At 41.9% G+C, this 23926-nt stretch overlaps 1 protein-coding gene across 2 annotated transcripts in view; it reads left to right on the top strand.

Moving 5' to 3' along the window:
* The window catches only part of mdga2a (MAM domain containing glycosylphosphatidylinositol anchor 2a), a 918070-nt gene that overhangs the window by 802206 nt on the left and 91938 nt on the right, over positions 1-23926 (top strand). Inside the window, exon 13 of one of the 2 annotated variants that reach the window (XM_078562336.1) lies at positions 15969-16124. The exons of the other annotated variant lie outside the window; for it this stretch is intronic. Within the exon in view, the coding sequence (XP_078418462.1) occupies positions 15969-16124 (156 nt within the window). The remainder of the gene's footprint in view (positions 1-15968; positions 16125-23926) is intronic. 2 annotated transcript variants of the gene reach the window in all.

Below are 23926 nucleotides of genomic sequence, written 5' to 3'. Positions count from 1 at the left end.
AGACAAAATTTAGGTCAAATGAAACTGAAGGCAGGGCAGATATACCAGGAAAACATTTATTTTAACTCAACTGACTACTATCAAACTGAACTGAAATCATGGAATTGAAAAGTTTCAAGATGATGAACAGAGAAAGATGGTCTTATCCTTAATTTAGGCAGGTTAAGTGAGGGACAAGAATGTGGCAGATGGAATATAATGTACAGAAATGTGACATTATCCGCTTTGGTGGGCAAAGTGGAAAAACAGAATACTTTTTCATTAGCGAGAAACTGGAGAATGTTGGTATTGAGAGAAACCTGGGTGTCCTTGTACATGAATGACAAAAAGTTAAACAAGCAATTAGAAAAGTAAATCGCTTGTTTGCCTTTTGTACAAAGGAATGTGCAGATAAAAGAGTACAGAAGTTTCCATGGAATCATAGTGAGCCTTGATGAGACCACACCTCAAGTGCTGTGTATAGTTTTGGTTTTCTTATTTAAGGAAGGGTATACTTGGCTAAAGGTGAGTGTAATGAAGGTTCAGCAGATTGATTCCTGGGAAAAAAGGATTGGCTTGTGATAAGAAATGGAGTATGAAGAATGAGGGGCAATTTCATTAAGGGTTCGATAAGGTAGAAGCTGGGAGGAAGTTTCCCCTTGCCAGCGAATCTAGAAAGAGAGATCACAGTGTCAGAATAAGGGGCTGATCATTTAATTCTGAAATGAGGAGACATTTTTTCAATCACAGCGTTGTAAATCTTTAGAATTCTCTACCTCAGAGAGCTGCACGAACATGTAATTGAGATAGAAGATCAGTTGTGATCATGTTGAATGGCAGAACAGGCTGAAGGGGCCAAATGGCCTATTCTTGCTGTTTTTCTTATGTTATTAGCAGTATTTAGGAGCAGATACATTTAACTGTTGATGTATCAACAGATAAAGATGTTGATATAATTGAATAGATTGTTGTTAAACATTAGAATAGAATTGTCTTATGTTCACAAAACTTTAAAAATGCTCATTTAATTTATTTGTGTTCTTGATACATTAAAAAACTTGCTATGATAACAAAGTATTTTGCATTCATTAACAACTTAATGTAGATGATACCTAATGTTCATCATGTATCAATAAATGTAGTAATAATCTATTCAATCATATTAAATTAAATTGTAATTAGGCAGATATTGGCACAGTTCTACAGTTATCAGTGTGATTACAAAGTTATTAAGGTGTAATGACAGCATTATTAATGCAACTTAAAATAAAGTGTTGCAATCTTCTAATGAGAAGAACGGCTTCAAGATATTAACACTAGCCAGACCAGCATAATTAGTGAATTTTTTTTTTTTTTTGTAAAAATATACTTTATTCATAAAAATCTTCAATCACATTCAAAACCATTTCAAAAACAACATTACAAGGGTACAATCCAGGTTAAACTTTTACAAAATGTATCACCAGGTGCATCAGTACAAACAATATTACAGTCATTTACAGCCTTTCATTTTGATCTGTACAGCCCGAGGGGCTCTAAACAGTTCCCAGTCTCTCGGTGCGCTGTGGTAGAAAGGTCTTAGACAGCGACCCTTCCCCATTGCGCCTTTGCGGCAGCTGCCCCAAGCTTTAGTGCGTCCCTCAGCACGTAGTCCTGGACTTTGGATTGTGCCAGTCCGCAACAATCGGTCGGGGACAAATCTTTGTGCTGGAAGAGCATAATTAGTGAATAATTAAACAGTAAAGAACTGCACTAATAATGTCTCACATCATAGCGGTGAACTGTTTCATTCCATGTATAATGTCTTGCACATTTTAGTGTAGGCAGGGTTTCATAAGATAAATTGGGCATACATATTGTACCTTGATTAATGGATTAATAGTATATATCAATAAATATAATGTTAAAAAATGTCTTTTTACCTTTAATAACCTACATGTTATCAAGATTGAATGAGTAGGCAAGAACATGCCAGATGGGATACAATCCACTCTACCAATCAGAGTCCATTTGCCAATCAAACAGCAAAATCTCTTCATATGCAGTATAAATTGTTGTTCTCTTTACAATTGGTATTCTTGTGAATTCTAACCTGATGAGCACAAAATAAGCTTTGACACCATGTCCATTTTTTCAGCAATATTCAAGTTCTGTATTACCAAATGATTATTAATAAAATCACATAAAATAAAATAATTTTTAAAAGTATATTTGGTGAATGGTGAGAGGCAAGGAAATGTTTGCATTCAAAAGGACTCGGGTTTCCTAGTACATGAATCACAGAAAATTAACATGCTGGCACAGCAGACAATTAGACAGGCAAATGATGTGTTAGATTTTGTTACAAAGTGATTGGAGTATAGGAGTAAGCATATCTTATGACAATCATACATTACATTGGTAGGGCCAGACCTGCAGTACTGTGTGCAGTTTTGGTTTACTTACTGCAGTATTCAATTGTTCAGTGTTTCGTTATATCTGTCTGCTAACTGTTCACTGTATACTATTGGTCAAGTCTGGGTGTGGTTACTGAGAGAACGAGAAGCTAAACTAAAGCAAGAAGTTGTAAGCCTAAGAGCCGACATTTTAAAAAGCACTTGTAAATAGAACTCTTGTTCAGACGCAGAAACTGGTGTCATCTGTGCATAGCACTGAGGCATAAAACACAACAACTGGTGATGAGATGGAGAATAGTTTAAATTTACCGGCTCCAGTACTTTTCCTTCCCTAATCGTGAGATCCACCCATATCATAGGATCAATGGATTTTGGGGTCCAAGACCTACTTGCTCACTGTGGGGCTGGACAGTCTGGATGTAGCAGTGCCTCACAAGAAGGCAACACTCATACATTGTCTCAGAACAAAAGACAAGCAAATATTCGAGCAGCTCATTGCAGACGCATCTACTTTTAATGGAGCAGTAAGTGCTCTTGAAAAATACCTCAAGCCAAAGAAAAGTGTGATGATCAAATGGTATACAATTCGCCAAAGAGGCCATCACAGTCAGATACCCTCAAAAATATCCCAAATTGTGGAGGTACTCACCAATTCACAACACCATGTCCAGCTCAAGGGAAAAAGTGTAACTCTTGCTTCAAGTGAAATCATTTGGCAAAGGAGTTGAAGGTCATCATAGAAGAGGACTTTATTGATTCGACACATGGAGGGGTCTCTTCCTGAGAGTGAGGTATGCCATGTATATATTATTATGGATGATAATGCACCAGGTCAATTTAAGGAATGCTCAATCGCGATCACAAGCATTTCAGTGTCTCTTATTGAAGTTGATGTGAAAGTATCTATGTTGAGCAACAAACTCTGCATGGTTATCCTTCATAACTTTCTCTTACTCTTAGGACGGACTGTCTTCAAGTTTACGACGACTCGATTATTCCAGTTTTGGGAACAATCACAGTTCCAGTGTCGTCAGACAGGGTCATGCTCTACATAGCCAAAGACAGAATCCCTGTGGGGTAAACCTGTTTGATAAGCTTGGCTTCGAATTTGAAGACCCCACCGGAGCACACAGTAATGTGATCGATGACACAGGCTATACACAATGGTATCCTTCCTTATTTGCTGGTTTTGGGGAGATTAAAGGGTATGCTCCTCGCGCTAACACATCAACTCTGCCAGTTTGAGGTGGTTGCTGTTTCTGATCCACGCCGAAGTGTCACAGGAACTGAAATGATTTGAAGCAAATCATATCAATGACTTATCGCTGTGGCTATCGAACCTAGTCATTGTGCAACGCAAAAATGGCGAGCTTAGACTATGCGTCAACCTTAAGACAGTCAACAAAGCCATTATTCTGGACAAGCATCCTATGATCCAAGAATATTGGCACCATTTCATGACTCCACAGTCTTCATGAAGCTTGACATATGACCGAGCCATCTTCAGATATCTCTAGCGGAGCAAAGCTAATATCTTACAGCTTTTGTTAGTCACAAAGGTGTGATTCAGCACCGTAGAATACCCTACAGACTAAGCTGAATGCCAGCACATCCCAGGAGATAATTTCTCCGGTCTTGTCAGACGTTGAAGGGATAGTCAAATTACTTGACGACATTGGTGCCCATGAAGGGACAAAGCAGAACACATCAGTGGTTATCAGCAGTGCTTACTTGACTCGAACAGCACAATTTGGCGCTCAACAAGGACAAATGTACATTCGTGGCATCTGAGATTGACTTTCTAGGGTACAGAGTGACAGCAGCTGGAGTAACGCCTACACATGACAATGTTAAAGCCATTCACGTTTTTCCGACCCGTTTAACATAAAGAGTTGGCATCATTGCTTGGTACTACCAAATTTTATCACAAATTCGTTCCTAAGCACACAGCGATCACAGATCCTTTTCGAAAGCTACTGTGCAAAGATGCACAATGGGAATGGGCAAGCACACAGCAAACTGTTTAGTTAGAAGATACCATCTCTATGTGTCCTCAAGCACTTCAACCCACATGCGAGAATGTATACCACAACAGATGCGTCAGGAAATGTGATTGACTCTCACAATACATTGAAGGAAGTTAATGACCAATCACTTATGCATTATGTCCATTGTCAGAAACTGAATGCAGATACTGGACTGAAGAGTGGGAATCATTAGCCTGCATCTAAGCTTGCGAATGTTGGCTCATGTATCCCCATGGCAGAAAGTTCATTCTCAAAACAATCACCAAGTGCTGACAGCATTGTTAGCCACATGAGGAATTGGTCATTGACCTTTACGCATCTACAAATGGTCAGATCATCTTTATCAGTAAAACTTCGAGGCCAAGTACTTTGCAGGTTCACGCAACCAAATAGCTGATATGCTTAGCCCTGCTGTTACTGCAAACAATGTTAACATTGGCGAAGCAACTTGTGACATCGAAGACTACGTGATCGCAGCAAGTTCGCATAATACGGCACATCTTGTTGCGCAAGAGGAGTTGAAGCAGAATTGGCAATAGACAGCATAATGCAGAAAGTAAGCCAGTACTTAATAGCCAAGAGGCCTTTTGAAAGAGAGGAAGAACTGGTCCCACACCACAGAGTACATAATGAACTTGCTTTGTTTGCTGACAACTGTGTCACACACGGAACTCAAGCGGTTATCTCAAAAGTGCTACAGCGATGTGTATTGCATCTTGCCCATAAAGGACAGGGTGTTGTTAAAATGAAACAAGGATCCCGTAAAGAAGTGTGGTGGTCACCAACAGATTGTCCCACAGGAGAGTTCATTAGACACTGCATAGCATGTGCACTCAGTGAAAAATCTGTTAAACTGTGTCCAGCTCCTCTACAGCCGACCTCATAGCCAACAAAACCATGGCAATTACTCCAAGTAGATATCATTAGAGAATTGCCAGCAGCCCCTAGGAATCAATGCTTTTTTTTGCTTTTTCTTCATGATCTACAAATAGAATGGTTGGAAATCATTACAACAAATTCCATAATCACCATTTTGGTCATTGACATTCTAGACAAGTTGTTTACAAAATGGGCTTTGCAGAACGCTATCACTACAAACAATGGACTGCAGTTTGTTTCCAATCAGTTCACACAGTTCCTAGCAATCTACAGAATTCATCATCATCTGAGTCGTGCTACAACCTGCAATTGAATGGTGATGTTGAAGATTCAACAAGTTGATAAAGGGCAGTCCAAGCACTTGTGAACACATTTAAACATTCCATTCGAATTCTACTCAGCACATATTGATCCATCCCACACTCTCTGACCAGAAAGACACCAGTCAAACTTATGACTAGTTGTAACTTTCAGATAACATTGACTATTCTTAAGCCATCACTGCTATCCAATGAGAACATGAAAGTTTAAGCTGAAGAAATCGCAAAGCAACCAGGTAAAGCAAAAGCATACTTCGACAAGCAAACTTGCACAATGTTGGAGATTGCATTTGCATCAAACAACCATGATTACAAACTTACATCTTTATCAGCACCAAAGCAGATCAAATGGTTGCTTGGTAGCAGCGCCCATATTTTGGATGTCAGCACAAAGAGAATGTGAGACGCTAGATAGCAAGCAGACCAGGATATTTCCAGGACAGTTATTATAAAGGTTCATTTCCTTTTCCGATGAGTGACCATGATGTTGATCGTTTGTCTCATCAAGCTGAAGACGCAGAACTACAACCTCAAATTCATAGATCTCAGCACTGTATTCAGCAGCCTTCATATCTCAAAGATTATTTCTATACTTAGTGAAAACGGACACTCCGAAGTCTAACAAATGACCAGATATACATTTTTTTGTTGTTTCTTCTTCTTCTTCAGTTCTCTGAATAAAGGCAGGTCCAACCAACAGCATTGTAACCTCCACACGGGTAGGGCAAAGAAGCTGGTCCCAAATCCACTCCAGCCAGAATGGGGATAAAACCCCATTCTGTTGGCACCAATGTGGTCCCCACTGGCCGTCCAGCCAACTGAGACAGTCTCCCAAGGAGTCTGATTGGATATGACAGCATGTATCTTTTCATGCATCCTGTGGTCCAGAGCTATGGATAGTGATGATAGAGACTCTAATTTTCTTTCCATCACATACATAGATAATCAGGAATCTGTCCCGCTCTTAGCACTGGGGTATGTTGGAATGATTTGCAGGTTGATACTCAAACTAGTTGGCCACGTTATGAACACACCTTCCTTGGCCATCAACTCCTTGAGTCGGCCTCGAAACCGGAGCTTCTGCGGCTGACTACACCACGAGACCTCCTGTTTGTTTTTTATGGTGGTTTATTTTAAAATAGGTCTTTTAATTTACAAGTGGGGAAAGATGTAGTATTCAATTGCTCAGTTGTTCAATGTTTGATTATCCGTATTTGCTAACTGTCCACTGTGTGCTATTAGTCAAGTCTGGGTGTGGCTAGAGAGAGAAAGAGAAACTAAACTGAAGCAATAAGCTGTAAGCTGAAGAGCAGATATTTTAAACAGCACTTGTAAATACAACTCATGTTCAGACACAGAAACTGGTGTCATCTCTGCATATCTCTGAGGCATAAAATACAACACTCACATACCTTAGAGGGTGTGCAACAAAGGTTCACTAGACTATTCCCTGAGATAAGATGATTGTCCTATAAAGAGAGATTGAGTAGACCAAACCTATGTTCTTTGGAGCTTAGAACAATGAGAGGTTATTTCATTGGAACATATAAATTTTTTAGAGAGCTTGACAGAATAGATATTGGATAGAACACAGGGTTGCAGTCTCAGAATAAAGGTTTGGCCATTTAAGACTGAGATTAGGAGAATTTCTTCACTCAAAGGGTTGTGAAGCTTTGAAATTCTCAACCAACTGGCCTACTCTAGATCCTACTTCTTATGTCCTTTTAAAAACCGGTCCACCAGGTGACTCAACAACAGCAACAACTACAACTTGCATTTTTATTGCACCTTTAACAAAGAAAAACATTGCAAGACACTTCATGGAACCAAAATCAGACAAAAATGGATGACAGGCCAAAAAATGCAATATTAGGAAGAGCAGCCAAAAGCCTGGTTAAATAGGTGGGTTTAGAAGGAGACTTCCATAGTGTTAGGGGCCACCAGTGGTGGGATGAAAGGAGAGTGGGGGGGGTGCGGGGGATGCACAACAGGTGAGAGAGGGTGGAGAGGGGCTTTTGTATGGCTGAAGAAGGTTAGAGAGATAGGGGTGAGACCATGAAGGGATATAAACACAAGAATGATAATTTTACACTGAAGCTTTTGGAGCACTGGGAGCCAATATAGGTTCATAAGCACAGGAGAGATGGATGAGTGCGATTTGGTGCAGGATAAGCTAAGGGCCGCAGAGTTTTAGATAAGGTGAAATTTCATTATGTGACCTGGTGTCAGATTGTATTTGGTGTTCATGTGAAGCAGGTTGGAATGTTTTACTCAGTTAAGGATGCTGTATAAATGCAGGTTGCTCTTGTTCTTGCCAGGAGAGCATTGGAATGGTTGAATCTGGAGGTGATAAAGACATGGCTGAGATTTTTAGCAGCGGATGAGTTGAAATGGAGGTAGCCCCAGGAAATGTTATGGAGATGGGAGGGGGCCATTGTTTATAATAAAAAGAATATGGGGTTGTGGAGTGGATGAAATAACAAGAGTTTCTGTCGGGAGCTGAATACAATGGCATCAGTTTTTCAAATGATGGAAATTGGAGCTTATCCAAGACTGGATGTTAGCCAAGCAGTCTAACAGCACTGAAGCAATGCATGGGCCTGGAGTGATGGAGAGGTAGAGCTGGATGTCCCCAATGCACCTGTGGAAACTGAATTTCTAGGCCCCACTGGGGGCAGCACAGAGGTGGACGGGTGCAGAATTTCTCACTGCCAGCCAGCCTGTCAATTCCCTAGATCCATGTCACCACCAGACCTTTATGCCAGAGGCAGGATTGTAGGGAGGAAATCAGCAGCATTTCCCGTCTGCAAGTAGCAGGTAGCCAAGTCAGCTAGGTAAGGGCCTATTAAGGCTGATTGTCAGAGAAAAACAAGAATCTTCTAGTTGGCCTCCATGTCCCTGGAGGGATCAGAGAACAGTATAGCTGCCTGGAGGCAGACCGGGGTGGGGAAGGGGAGTGGTGGTGTCAGTGCTCCAGGCAGACTTAGGGCCCTCCTTACCTACCTGGGTGCAGCAATACATGGGGCTGGATTTTCAAATGCTGAGGAGGTTGGGGTCCAGTGCAGGCGTGATTTTAAAATCGCAATCTCGAAAACCGCCTGTGGATCCTGACACCTCCAGGACAGTCCACAGTTTTCAAAGTGCTGGTGGTAGGCTGAGGGAGCTGGGAACTTGCTTACCTTCAATTAACGGCCTGTTAATCTCCTTTGAGAGATTGTTAATGGGCCAGAGAGGGCAAGAATGGAGTTTTCAAAGGCCAAATCGCCAACTCACTCAGTCAGCTGCATGTTAGTTGCGAGCTGTTGGTTCATTGTGGGGACATCTGAAAGTTTATTTTTATTTGTTGAAAACTCTCATTCCATTGGCCAGCTTGCGCCAGGTTGAGTGCTGCACCTTTGTTTTACCCGCATGGCCACTTCCGCCCGAGTTAACACAGCTGGCTCTCTGAGGAGCTGCCTGCTCTAATCGGCAAGGCAGCAGCAGGCTTCATCATGACTGCCGTCTTCCTTTGCGGCTAGCACTGGGCAGGCAGCTCCCACTCCTGGACGTGCTCAACACTACTAATTGGGTGGCAAATGCGCCTCCTGCCCAATTAGGGCATTTACATTTCAAAACATCATTGCGGGGTCAGGGCCAGGGATTCACCTGGGTGTCGGGTTCTTGACCCCACTTTGGAAATCAGTCTTGGATGCTGTTTTCCACATTGTCCATTTTAAATTCCATTGATCCCATCACACGGAAAATCGTCCATGTGTAAAACGAGCTGTCAGTTTGCCATTTTGTGCTACACTGCATAACCAATTTCACTCACTATAAGGAACAATGGAGCTGGAATTTGTTCGATATAATTTTACATTTTTACTTTAACTCAGGCTCAGAACTGATTTGTTTAAGCGAGCAATATACGGAGTTGAACTCACAAATAGAATTGGATCATGTATGAGGCAACGGAGGCTGGGTCATTGAATTTATTCAAGACAGAGCTAGATTTTCGACAGACAAGGGAGTCAAGGGCTATGGGGAGAGGACAGGAAAGTGGCATTGAGTCCACATCCAGATCAGCTATAATCTTACTGAATAGCAGAGTCGGCTCCAAGGGCCGAATGGCCTACTCCTGCTCCTAAATCCTAAATTTCTTTGTTCATTATAATCTCATTTACATGGATTGTAAACCCATGCAATCTTAGCATGGAAATTATACTTAGCGCACGTAATAAAACACACTTCCTTTGAAACTAATGAGGATATAACTTTAAAAGTAAGCGCTGGCTTAAAATTTGGCATTCACTGAACAAGGATGTGTTTACACAATTAATTACTCTACCACTGAAGGTGGGTGCAGGTAATGTTTTCACGCCTGTTTGTTAATCTGTTTGTAAACAATTTGGCCCAGACCTTCCAAGGAGCGGCAGTCATCTTCGGATTTCCATTCCGCTCGAAAATTCCCCCACCTCAGCGGTGTTCCGCATTTCTTCCGAGACCTTTAGAGCCCAAATTTTCCAGAAATGCAGAGTGCAGCGTTCCTCAGAGAGCTCCATTGAAGCGAAGTAGTGTCAGGGGAAGGCAGGACACATCCGCATTTTATGGCAGCAGCTGCTGTATAGTAAGTTTAAATGGTCCGGTTTGAATGTTAGGGAATGGGTGAGTGAATGACTAAGTGAATGAGCAGGATGGTGGGGTGGGCATTTGAGTGAAGTAAGAGGGTAAATGGGTAGGGTGGTTGAGGTAAGTGGGTAGGTGGGTGAGGTGGGTAAGTGGGCGGGATGGGTAGGTGGGTGACATGGTAGTTAGGCCAGGGCAGTAATCGGGTTGGGTCGGAAGGGTAGTCGGGTCAGGTCGGAGGGTAGTTGGGTCAGTACGGGGGGATAATCGGCTGTTTGGGGGGTGAGTTGGCTGGTTGGGGGTTGTCAAGTGTTCGGGAGGGTTGTGGGGGGATGGTCAGGTGGTCAAGGGGGTTGCTGAGTTGGATCGGGGTGTAGTCGGGTAGTCAGAGTCTATTTGGGTGGTCAGGAGTATATTCGGGGGATGGTCAGGTGGTCAAGGGGCTAATCAGTTGGTCGGGGTCTAGTCAGGTGGCTGGGAGGGGTGTCAGGTGGTTGGGAGATGGTCAGGAGGTTAGTCAGGCTGGGTTGGATGTGTGGTTTGGTGGTTGTGAGGCTAGTCGGCTGGTTGGGGGCTAGTCAGGTAGTCAGGGATAGGCGGGTGGGGTCAGGAGGGTAGTTGATCTGGGCTGGGTCTGGGGGTAGTCGGGTTGGGTCAGTGAGTAGTTGGGTGTTCGCAGTGGCTAGTCAGGTGGTTTGCACAGAAGTGGGATGGTCAGAGGATTAATCAGGTGGTTGGGGATATTCAGGTCGGGACAGGAGGGAGGTAGTCAGGTGGTCGGGGCGACTAGCATAATCGGTGGGGGAGGTCGGTTGGCAGAGGGCTACTCAGGTCAGGAGGTGGTCAGGTGGTCAAGCGGTAGTCAGGTGATCAGAAAGCTAGTCGGGTCAGGGGTAGTTGGGTGCTCAGGAGAGTAGTTGGATTGTTGGGGAGACAGTAGGGTGGTCAGCTGTTTGAAGGAGTTAGTCAGGAATTCAGGGAGAATCATCGGGTGGCGGGCGTTAGTCGGGTGGGGATGATTGGAGGGGGTCAATTCTGTAGTTAACTGGGAGATAGACTAGGGGCAGAATGTTATGCCTTGTGGGCTGACGTGCACGCGCCCAACCTGACCGGGCATAAAACAGTGCGAGAAGATGTTGGGCAAGCGTCCCAATGTCATCCTGCATGTGCGCAATCTTCAGGACGGTGGGCATGCACAGGTGTCGGAGCCGCGCCTGCCATCAATTAAGACGCCACTTAAGGCTGATTAAAAACCGAATTGAACCCGATTTTACATTTCTCGTGCGATTTTGTGCTCGTCACACGGGCAGGCCACTTTTTGAAAAACCTCATCTAAGGGCAGCGTAAAAAGGGTCAAGCCTTGGCTAGCTCTGGCATCATTGACAGTTGGCACTCAGACTCTAACAGCCCTGAGCTCTACTGTGGCAGGGGGGGGAGGGGGGGGCGGGGGGTTGGGGGGCAGGCCTTAACACTTCAGCACACTGATCCATGCCAACACGATACTCAGCCTTGCTGAGCGCAGCAGGTCGTTAAACCTTTTGTGGCATTGCACCCATGTATGTCGTATAACGTCCTGGCTGCTGACCAGCACTGCCAACTCCTCCCAAGCTGTTTTTGTGAGGTGCGGCAGCTTCCTTCCATCTCTGGGGTCAAGCGTGTGCCTCCTGGCAGCCCCTTCCACCAGGAGGACCGTGAGGCACTCATTCGAAAACCGAGGGCCCGCCCAACCTACCCTCCCGCCTGGCGTCTCCCACTGCACTTGAGGCCATAACTTGGTGTTCACAATGCTGTAAATATGTTCTTCCCTGGCAGCCTTCAAGTAGCTGCCTGTGCTATTTTTAAACCAGCCGCCTGGTCACCATTGGACCCAGCAGCCAACAGGCCCCCACTCTCGCCCACCCCTTCCTGACCGTTGGGAAGACGTGTTTCACACCGGGCGGGCCTTAATTGGCCAGCCAGCGTGAAATCGTGGCCAGTGGTGGATTGGGGGCGGCGGCCTGTTTCCCGACAGGTTGCCGGACCGCCGATCGCACCCACCCACCAAGGGTAAAATTCAGGCCTAGGCTTTAATCTGTCTAACATTTCCAGGTAACTATTCAGCTAAATACATCAGAACTACCCAAAGTCTCCAACTCTAACTCAGAGCGGAGGGTCCTGGGGACCAGGAGAATTGCCGATCAGAAGTTGAAACTTCCAGGGCAATTCCCATCCAGATCCGCACTTCAGGACCTTCACAGAACCCCGACATGCAGCTCGGTCACACCTCTGGTCTCTGATGATCCGAAGACCGGAGCATTTGGGCCAAAATATATCTCAAAAGCTAATGGAGGGATTTCAACAAAACTTGATACACAGATAGAGTATGGCTGAAGGAAGAACTGATTAGTTTTTGGTGAAGATGTGGACCTGGATCCTGAAGTCTTTTTAAGGATCAATTAACATTGGGAAAAAAGGCTAATTGACTTTTTTTTAAAAGATGTTATCGATTATTTTATTTAGAAAGTTGTGGATTGTCTCAGCTGCTCTGTTGCAATTTGACACTGCGGTCAAAATGTGAGCAGAGTTTTTAGAGCAGATTGTTGGATATGGATTGGCCTGAAACATCGTCAGTAAGATGGAAGCTCTTAATGAAAACAGTTCTTCAGGTTTGTAGGTACAAAGCATCAACCAGGCAGGGAAAAACCTCAAAAAAGAGCTGTGTAATTGTAATAATGTTAACACAATGGGATGGAGCTATGCACTGTACTGAGTATCCTCTTCTTTGTCTATATTTGTATCTGGCTTCGCAAAGCTGTTGCTATCACATAACCATTCCCAAGGGTGATCGGAATGTTATATTCCACAGAGGTTATATTTAACTTTCCTTTTCAGGTCCATTTCTGTAATTGTCACCACTTTCTGTTGTATCTTAATGATTCTGCAGTACCCTCGCCTTTTTAATACTGTACTTGATGTTATTTGTACATTCACATGTTTACCAGAGCATTGTCTGGTTTCTACATTAGAAGGATGTAGTTTCGATGTTCAGGGTTATCATTAAAACACCTTGACAAAAGGTACACATTGTGGAGCTAAAATTCCACAGCATGCAAAAAATCATGCTCTTCAGGAACTCCCCCCTCACCCTCAATCCTACCCCCACCAGCACCTCCACACCACCGACCCTGAACCACCCCACCCCCCCCCCCCACCCCCCACCCTCTCCACCCACTCTCACCTGTTAATGCCCAGGCACATCTTTAAATGAAGAGCACAAATTCACTTCAATAGTTGGCCACCAATGCAAAACATTTTCACAAAATATCAACCACAAAGGTTTGTGCATTACTTTCCCCATCTCCACAGCTGTCTCCCAGAGTGTCACTTCACAAACAATGTGCTCTGTATATAGAAGTTTAAATGCTCAATTAACCCGTATTTACTGAACTATTATTCAAAAACTAGCATTTGTTAAAACAGCAAAGGCTACTTACTCATTAATCCAGTAGAAATTTCTCCAAGCACGCTATACTCCCAAAATTCCAGTAGAGTTCAACTCATGAGACATCCGTCCTTGTTAGTTACCTCTTCTACAGTATTATGTCATTTGCAAAAATAAACTTTCTGAATTCAGCTTTAATGAAAATAAACATCGGTTTGCTATCAGTTGCAAAATATCCTTAAAGCATCCCTCCTGGAAATTGTGTAATATGATAAGGGATTTTTAGCATTTTTATATCAAATTCACCTGTTCTCTAGTTTAACCAAGATACAGAGCTGAGTAAAATACCAGTGTATTGCATGTTGGTAAAGCATTGCAACAGTGTAACTTCCAAATTCACAAAAATGGTTAGTATCTTTGCTGCTTTTTCATGAGATACAATTTACATCTAATTGTCTTCATAGAAATGTAGCAAATGAACAGCACAACAATTGTCAACATTTCAACATTTTCGAATACTTTCCTAAATGAAAGGAAAAAGGCAAGTTTGAAAGTTTTGCTTGAAGGAACAGCACAATCCTTTGGTATCTGGATTTATTTTCATCATTTCAAATATGACGGTCCTGCTTGCCAGAAGTGGCCATGTGTTGTTTTGAAGACTAGATGCAGCATTTTTCTATCAGACAACACATTCAGGAGGGTCTGGTGGCTAAAACATGGGAAACAACATATAAATCTTAGGTGTTTTCTTTCAGCACAGTTGCTGGAAGCTTTGAAGCAACTTATTCTTAATGGATGGCCTTGGCGAATCTGACAAGTTGAGTTTGTTGCTGATAAATACAAAAAGATCGTTTTATTGAGGGGACCAAGCTCCAGGCTTGGTATCAGAAATTGTATGCTCCTTTTTCTGGATGTTAAAACTGCGGTAATGGTACCAGCTCCCAATCTGTGGGTCTCGCATTGCCAGTGACAATCCAGGGTTTCACCAAGGTCTTGTCAACTAACTCTGTCACATCCTCAAAGAGCTGCAGTAAATTTATTAAACAAAATCAACCAACCTGTGAAGCCATGTTGACTACTACTCATCATACCAAAGCTGCTTTTATATTACCTGAGAGCCATATTAATGCTACTGCTTTCTGACACATTCAAAACTCTCACATCTAATGGAAATTCCCATAGTAAATTTGGCAGATTCATTAAGGCTGGCGTGCTTAAAAATAGATATCTTCCTGGCACTTTGGTGAATCTGGCAAATTTGGTGCATGAGACCACACATGCTAGGAGTCAGCAGTATCACGAGGTGTATGTAAAATTGCTACTGCAAGATAAATGGCCTATGTGGCTTGATAGATGATAGATTTTGCTTGATAACCTACCAGAGTATCTTGATTATATGTTGGAGTTAGTGAGTTAATGGGAAGTCCATGTAGTTAATATTTTGGGACTCTGGCAAAGGCTTTGACACATGCCACTTTGGAATTTACTTTACAAGGTAAAATTAAACAGAATAAGAAGAAAAATTTGAAATTGGCAGCTAATTGTTTAGATATTAACTTAAGTTGGTCAATTAATACCTGATCCTATACTGTCCCATATTCCCAACAGGACATTAGCACAGATTGGCGATGAATAGTGGTGGTAGTGGAGGGGAAATGGGATAAATTCAATATATCTAATGATGCATATCATAGGAAACATGGGTCTTCGGGTGATTTCAAGATGGTCATTATCTAGTCAGGGAGGAATTTCCCTGAATTATTTCTCAAATTAGCCATTGGTTTTCTTTTCTTTGAAGGTTAGCCACCCTGACATTTGGAGAGAGTGGTTGTAAAACCTCATTGGTAGGGTAAACATTGATGGGCCCAATGCTGTTTTATCAATTTCTTTTATTCATATATATTGAATTCACTTACCCAATGCAGTTTTGTATCTCGAAGAGCCTAATTTCCCTGAAATGGTATTCAGTTTATGATATCATCTGGTCACAAAATTTTACAAACAATATCTGCAATTAAATTTATCATTAGGTACGAAATAAATATCCATTTTTGAGATTTTTTTGCGTGGATGAAATGGTTGAATCAGTTAAATCTGAGAAACTAGTTATTGGAAACCATGTACTCTGTATTAAATTGCCTTTTTATCAGAATATGAACTTTTTCTTGAATGTTCAGGTTTGACCCAACCTTCAAAAGCTTATTTTGCAGACATTATTGTATCAAACACTCACAGTCCAGTTCCTGGTGTACTTGTGTGGCTATCAAACAGTCATATATTCAAATATTTTATGATAGATGCGCTATTATAAATTGGTTAGAGATTTGCGTGTATCTGTTAACAGGAGAATTCAACTGTGCATTTGAAAATGAGAAGATCTGTGGGTTCACACAAGACCGTCTTGATAATTTTGACTGGACAAGGCAAAGTGCTTCAACCAGGAACCCAAAGTACACTCCAAATACAGGACCAAGTGCTGACCGAAGTGGCTCCAAGCAAGGTATAGTGGTAATTTCTGTTTATAGAGTAAGCTACTGTCTAATTGAAAATATATTCTTAGTTCTAAAAGAACAGCATGTTACCCTGTTTCTTTTCACCATACTGTTTTTGGCTTGTGACAATATGCTGAATTACTGATCTTTTATTTGGTTGACATTGTAGTGACTAGGCCCTGGGATATGAAACCTGCCTAATACTTAATCGCTAGTGGTGGATACATTATGCAGTAAAAAATAATTGCTTGGCTAAAATGGTTACTTGGATTTACACCTCAAATTCAGTCAGCCCAGAGCTCCCACAGAGTATGATGTGTTTCTAGCAAATAGTGTGGACACCGCTGGAATAAAATGCAATCCTTCATAGCTTGAATTTTTTAAAAAAACACATTCATTCTATTATACATATCCAACATATTATAAAATAAAAAAGTAACCATTCCAACAATTCCATGCATTTTTATATCTTGTTATAAGCTGACCCTTAAAATTTCAGCACCTAATTTTCAATAGAAAAAGTGGAGTAGCTATAATTTGCAATAGCAGGACCCATGCTGTTCATTAGACTTGCCTCTGCATGTTTAGTTTTTTGAAATGTTTTGCATCACGGGTTGCTGAAAGTGCAAACTGATAACGGAACAGGATATCTGGGACCTGGATGAACAGTGCAAGCAACTGTTTATCTACTTAACAAATTGGCTTGAAGGATTGTGAAATGAACAGCACAAGGACTGAGGAGGAAATGTAAATTAGAGTGGGTGAATTCAATGTCAAAATCAGGTTACACTTGTCAGTTAATTTTCAGTTCACTGGCAGCAATTAACACTTACCATATAAAACATACTTAGACTGAACAAGACTTCACTTTCCATGGCCAGTTTAGTCCTTATCTGCCACACTAGTACAGCAACCTCGTACCTTTCAATGGTGAGCCAGGCAGTGAAATTCTGTTTTCATGAAGTTAATGGCGGAGCTCCGCATTTTAGACAGTAGCTTTTGGATTTACAACTTTAACTGTGCATCTGTGCACGGCTGAAGATGCTGCGGCATTTGTACTTAAATAACACTGAGTACCATTAGCCTTGCTGCTATTTTGACAGCAAATATAACACTTTTTGATTGACATGGCAACATAAATGATAAGAACAAAACGACAAAATTAATGCACCGTAATGAAACTTGATTGTACAAACAAAAAAAGAAAGACAATCATGAACCATTTATATCATATTTCACTGGTTGAAGTTTAACAAAAATGGAATACCATATCATTAGTTCAGCAGATCCAGACTACTGGACAATAAATTGTGTTTCAATGCAAATTTGCATATAAACGATAAACATCCATCAACAACATTTCAAGTAGGGAAGCACTATCTCCATGGGCAGCTGCCAGCAGCACAATAGAGGAAGAAAAGCTTCAAAGTCACAGAAATTTCCACAAGAGGTCTACCCAAATACAATACCATACAAGCACTCGCTTAATTGCTGGTTTCATTCTTCCATTTGTATTTTATGTTTGACAGGTACCTCTTCGTGCCACAGCAAAGCTGCTCTTTACCATTTTAATGTCATTTTTAAAATGTTAGAGTGAGGGATTCCACACTTCATATGGCCTATTGTAATCCCTCACCCCCGCACTCTACAATCAGTGATAGAACTTTCTAATATTACACTCTAGAATTATTTTTCTGAACTCTTTATAGCATCTATTAATTCCCACCTTCCAAATTCTCCTACTGCAAACTGCTCCAAACTGTTTGTCATCTTTCTTCACTGAATTACAATGCAAATTCACTGGGCTGAATTTTTACACCTTCTGGGAGCGGGTGGGCCAGAAAGCCATGGGGAACCTGGAAATCAGGATTCCCTCACAAGCTATGCAATTTCAATTCCACTGTCACCAATTGGTTCTCTGCCCAGAAGCCAAGACAGACTGACAGGCTGGCTTCTAGTCGGAAAGGAAGGTGGTAAAGGAAGGCTGCAGGGCCAGGTAAGCCCGTGCCAGGGAACAAAGGGAAGCGATCTTGAAAATTGTGATCAAGCGAGGCAAGGGTGGCAGGGACTCATTCTAGAGTGGGGTCGATCGGAGTTTGTAGGGGCAGTGGGAGTGGGAAGAGGGGTCATTCAGGGGCTGGTGGGTGCGTGGTGACCTTGCATCTCAATCTGTCTGAGAAAAGCAACCGTGAGAGTATTGCTGCCAAAATATTTCTCAGGAAGTCACAATGAAATTTCTCCCATTTATAATATATAATCAAGGAAGGGGAAACCCTTATCAGAACACGTAATGCTGAAGATAATTAGTGTGTCACAATGTTTACTTCTCCAATGTTGTTTAAGCTGTGCAATGGGCCCATGTATCTTCTCACAAATTTAAAATTTGTATTGTTAAAGTTACGTCACTTGTATTGTTAAAGTTAAGGATAAACAGGTGGAGGGTATTGATTGATTAAGTATCTTGAGTACGGATAAAAAGGGACTAGATTGGCTAAGTTTCCTTTATTAACTTTGATTTCTGTTACAGAGCCCCACTAGGGACAGTCAACCCCCTCTATTAGTTTAATTTATCAATCATTTGTTTTATTCAAAAGAGAATATAAAAAGGGATTTCCCCCTTAAGGGGCTGTCAACTTATTAATTAGTTTATTTGATCTTTACTCAAAAGAGTATAAAAAGAGATTTCACACCTCAGCCCCACACTCCTGATGTAAGGCCGCCATGTACCTGGGGGGGGACCTCTTCATTAGCCTGATCCTGGGCCTGGCCAAGGTAGCCATTGATACGTCCAAGCAGTGGGTAGGTGAGGGGGTCATCCACCCCTACTGCCTACCCCTCTACCGCAGCTAAGTTCACGGCTGGGTGTCCCTGGAGAGGGAGCACGCGGTGTCCTCTAGTACGCTAAAGGCCTTCTGTGACTGGTGGGCACCATGGGGGCTGGGTGCATCATCACCCCTGGTCATGATAATTTGGTTTAATTAGTTAAGTTCCCTTTCACAATTTTGTTTTAGTTACAGAGCCCCAGCAGGGGTTGTCACCTGCTCGCATTTATTGATTTTAGTTTAATTCATTGCTATTTTTTGTTTTACTTAAAAAGAGTATAAAAGGGGACTTGATTAGCTAAGTTTCCTTTTTTAAATTAGATTTCTGTTACGGTGCCCTGCCGGGGCATCAACCTCTTCTACTAGTTTATTCAAAAGAGAATATAAGAAGAGATTGCTCCTTTAAGGGGCTGTCAATTTGTTAATTTGTTTATTAGTTAATTTGTTTATTTGATTTTTACTCAAAAGAGTATAAAAAGAGACTTCACACTTCAGCCCCACACTCCTGATCTTTGGCTGCCTGGTGTGTTGAGGGGGGGGGGGGAGGGGGGAAACGACAGATCGGAGAACCTTCATGTGGTCTGCTCCTGGGCCTGGCCAAGGAGGTCCAGGCAGAGGGACGTTGAGAGGGTTGTTCATCCTGACTCTCTGCCCCTCTTCTGTGGTTACATCCGTACCTGGGTGTCCTTGGAGCGGGCACACGTGGTCTTTCAACCGTTGGGCATCGCAGGGGCTGAAGTGCACCATCAGCCCGGTCATCTTATTTTAATTTGATAAGTTTCCTTTGTAGTTTCGTTTTATTTGCAGTGTCCCTTTAAGAGGCTGTTACTTAGTTAGTTGGGTTATTTGGTTTTAGTGAACTCAAAAGAGTGTAAAAAGGGACTGCTGGTGCACTGGGCTGGTTGATAAGTAGGAGTTATTGATATGTAATGCTATGTTCTGTGAATAAACTGACCACCAAGAAAAAAAAAATGTGTCTGGATTCATTCTTCACCATCTTGCTTGGAATTCTTATAACAGGCACTTAATTCTGAATGTTTTGTGCCATATGCCAACTTTAGTTAACATTCTTTGATATGCAGCAAGTCTAAAGCAGAGGTTTTATAAAGGAGAATTTCCTGTTATCTTGAGAAATATCTGTTACATCAGTGTTCTGCTGTAAATCTCATCATATCTGATAGCATTAGTGTATTTGAGGCGTCAGAAGAAAGATATAATTTGTTAAAACTATTTGTCAAAAATACAAGAATTTAGCAATTAAGATAGTAAAAATGGAAATAGCTGTGTTATGCAGATAAAGTAATATATGTGCCAAGATAAGAAAGATAATGTACTGATTGAAGGAGTTTAAATTCCTACTTGTCTGACCTTTAATTTTAGACAATAAGTCAGTCTGAACTAGAGCTGACCTAATCCAGTCTAGTGAATCGCTATTTAAAACCACTCTAGTCATTGAACACAGCAAGGGATCATGTAGAATGTTTAATAAGGAAAGGTTGGTGCCTCCATTATGTCCATTACCCACACTTTATTCCTTGGGCAAGCTTTCAGAGCTAATGAATATCAGAGAGTGCATTTGAAGAAAATTGCTTGTTGTAAATGATATGTTCGTGAATGGACATGGGTGACATTTAACCGGAGATATGATAATTTACAAGCATCTTGGCATAAGTAATCATGATATTGTATGTTTAATGCTTTCTATAATAGAAGCAAAGGCAAATTAGGAAATCCCTAGATAGGCTATTGCGAATTTAAAAGCTTTTGGTTTTGTTTGCTGATTGATGGGTGCAGTGATGTTAAGGAGACATTTCCAAGAATAATGCAGCTATTAGTTAATAAAAGTATATATTATTAGGGAACCAAAAGGTCTGACATTTCTGGACTTGATGGATAGTGCCAGCACGAATTGGGGCAAATCTCTTGTAAGGAACTTCTAGCTTCCATATCTTTTGCCTCCAATTTCCCTCCCCTCTTGACTTGAAGGCACTGGCTCACTGATGTGGCATCAGCTGCCTTCCCAAGCCTCAATTTGCTGAAGTGGCTGTCCTCTATGTATGAACATGATGGTTGGCAACTATCGCAGCTGATTCTGACCGAACCTCCACACATGTGCATTTTTCTAGTGGCAGTTATTAGATTGAGATTAAGAGCAGCAATCTGGTTAGGCATCCGGGTACTGAGATCTAATGTCATGCCTTTGCTGCCACACTGGCAGAGCTGCACTAATTCTGCATGGGCAAAGGATGGAACTTGTGACCTTTTTTGGCCTGTATGGCACATTCTGCAGTGCAGTTGCTAATTGAGCCTTTAAGGGGCAACTAGTACAAATCACACATAACTGACCATCCCTAAATGAATAGCTACAGCAGTTTTTAAATTTAATCTTTCCTGGGTTGTGGGCATCACTGGCAAGGCTATCATTTGTTGCCCATCCCTAATTGCCCTTGAACTGACTGGCTTGCTAGGCCATTTCAGAGGGCATTTAAGAGTCAACCACATCAATGTAGATCTGGAGCCATCCTTATCTGGTCTGGCCTGCACGTGACTCCAGATTTACAGTGATGTGGTTGACTCTTAGCTGCCCTCTGAAATGGCCTAGCAAGCCACTCAGTTCGAGGGCAGCAATGAATCAAATGGGTTTTTACAGAAATCGATGATAGTTCCATTGTCAATATGATTGAGACTAGCTTTTTATTTATTGCATCTAAATTCCCCCAACCACCAATATTACCAGTGATAATATAACTTAGTGATGAATGATGCCAACATTTGTAATGCTTTGATTTTTGCACTACTGTGTTAATTCTCCTCAATTCCCCAATTCTAATCTGTATTCCCCCTTCTGAGCCCATATGTTATACACAGTAAACCATTGGCACAAAGTCAAAATATTGTTCATGGGATCATTGACATGAGATTGTGAGGTCCCCATGATGTAGAAATCTTAAGCAAAGTCTAAGCAAAGTTTCTGAAAACTTTTTAGATGTGGTGAAGAAATACCAACAGCAAATTTCACTTCATAGTGCCCATAGTTTTGGTGCTATGGACACTGTTTTGTTTCCAAAATGGCATCCGTGACATGCACACGACCCACTGTGGAAGCCACTTTGGGTAGCTGAGGGACATGAGCCAAAGGTAGGCAGATCAGGAAGCCAGTCCGTGTGTCACACCAATTTAACATCAGCACTGCCACTTTAGAGCTTGTCTCTACAGGTGATATTCTCCCTTAAACACACACAGCTGAACATGAATTCAGCAGCTGGAAGTACCTCCTCCCATGTTATTTAAAGGGATCATCAGCAACTTGCTGGTCAGTTGCTGATTAATTTCTACTGGTTTTGTTTGAGATTGTAGAAGTGCGTGGCGGTTTCTAGAGTTGGTGAAGGGAATGGTGCTGCAGAGGAAGAAGGTTCTTAAATCTGGTTCTGACATCTCAGGTTCTGCTCAAACCACTTGCTACAGTCAGGGTGCTGAAGTCACCATCCCCACCTTGGCTTGGAGAATGAGCAGAGGCAGCACAGGAAAGGACAAGTTACTCGCAGAGGAAAGAGGAAGAGGGGAGAAGGGCTTCTCAGCAGGAAGCCTTGACTACCTTTGGTCTTCTGGAACCATTTCTCTTACCACAACCTAAATATTGAAGAGTGTGTGCATTACCTCCATTTTACAAAGAATAATACTCTGCCCCATTCTGTTTTCCTACCGAAGTGGATAACTTCACACTTATCCATGTTATACTGCATCTGTCATGTATTTGCCCACTCACTCTACTTGTCTAGAATACCTTGAAACCTCTTAACACCCTCCTCACCACTCACATTCCTGCCAATTTCGTGTTGTCAGCAAATTTTGATATATTACATTTGGTTCCCTCATCCAAATCATTGATGTATATTGTGAACAGCTGGGGCCCAAGTTCTGATCCCTGTGGCACCCCAATACTCACCACCGGCCACTCTGAAAAAGACCCATTTATTCCTACTCTGTTTCCTGTCTGCTAACCAATTCTCAATCCATGCCAATTTATTACCCCCAATCCCATGTGCTTTTATTTTACATACTAACCTGTTATGTGGGACTTTATCAAAGGCTTTCTGAAAATCCAAATACGTCACATCCACTGGTTCTCCCTTATCTATTCTATTATCTAAGTCCTCAAAGAACTCCAGTAGGTTTGTCAAACGTGATTTCCCTTTGTCTGATCTCATTGATATTCTTTAAGTGTCCTGTTATCACATTTTTTATGATGGGCTCTAGCATTTTCCCTACTATTGTTGTTAGGCTAAGCAGTCTGTAATTCCCTGTTCTCTCCCCTGCCTACCCCCCTCCTTTTTTTAAATAGTGGGGTTACATTTGTCACCCTCCAGTCTGCCAGGACTGTTCCAGAATCTATAGAATTTTGGAAGATGACAACCAACTCATCCATTATTTCCATGGCCCCCTCCTTTAGTACCCTGGGATGTAGATTATCAGACCCTGGGGATTTATTAACTTTGAGTCCTATTAATTTCTCCACCACTATTTTTTTTATTAATACTAATTTCCTTCAATTCCTCCTTCTCACTAGACCCTTGGTTCCCTAGCATTTCTGGAAAGCTATTTGTATCTTCCTCCATGAAGACAGAACTAAAGTAGTTGTTTAATTGCTCTACTATTTCTTTGCTCTCTATTATAAATTCTCCTGTTTTGGACTGTGTGGGACCTACATTTGTCTTCACTAATCTTTTTCTGTTTACATACTTACAGAAGCTTTTACAGCCCACTTTTATGTTCCTTGCAAGTTCATTCTCATACTCTATTTTTCCTCTCTAAATCAATCTCTTGGTCCTCCTTTGCTGAATTATAAGCTGCTCCCAATGCTCAGGCTTTTTCTAGCAACTTTATATGGCTCCTCTTTGGATGTAATACTATGCTTAATTTCTTTTGTTAGCCATGGTTGGGCAACTTTTCCTGTTGTGTTTTTGTGCCAGAAAGGAATGTATAACTGT

Source organism: Cetorhinus maximus, chromosome 18, assembly GCF_964194155.1.
Source record: "Cetorhinus maximus chromosome 18, sCetMax3.hap1.1, whole genome shotgun sequence".
NCBI classification, from domain to species: domain Eukaryota; kingdom Metazoa; phylum Chordata; class Chondrichthyes; order Lamniformes; family Cetorhinidae; genus Cetorhinus; species Cetorhinus maximus.
Note: the sequence above shows the minus strand (reverse complement) of the source record. Positions and strands in the feature narration are given on the sequence as shown.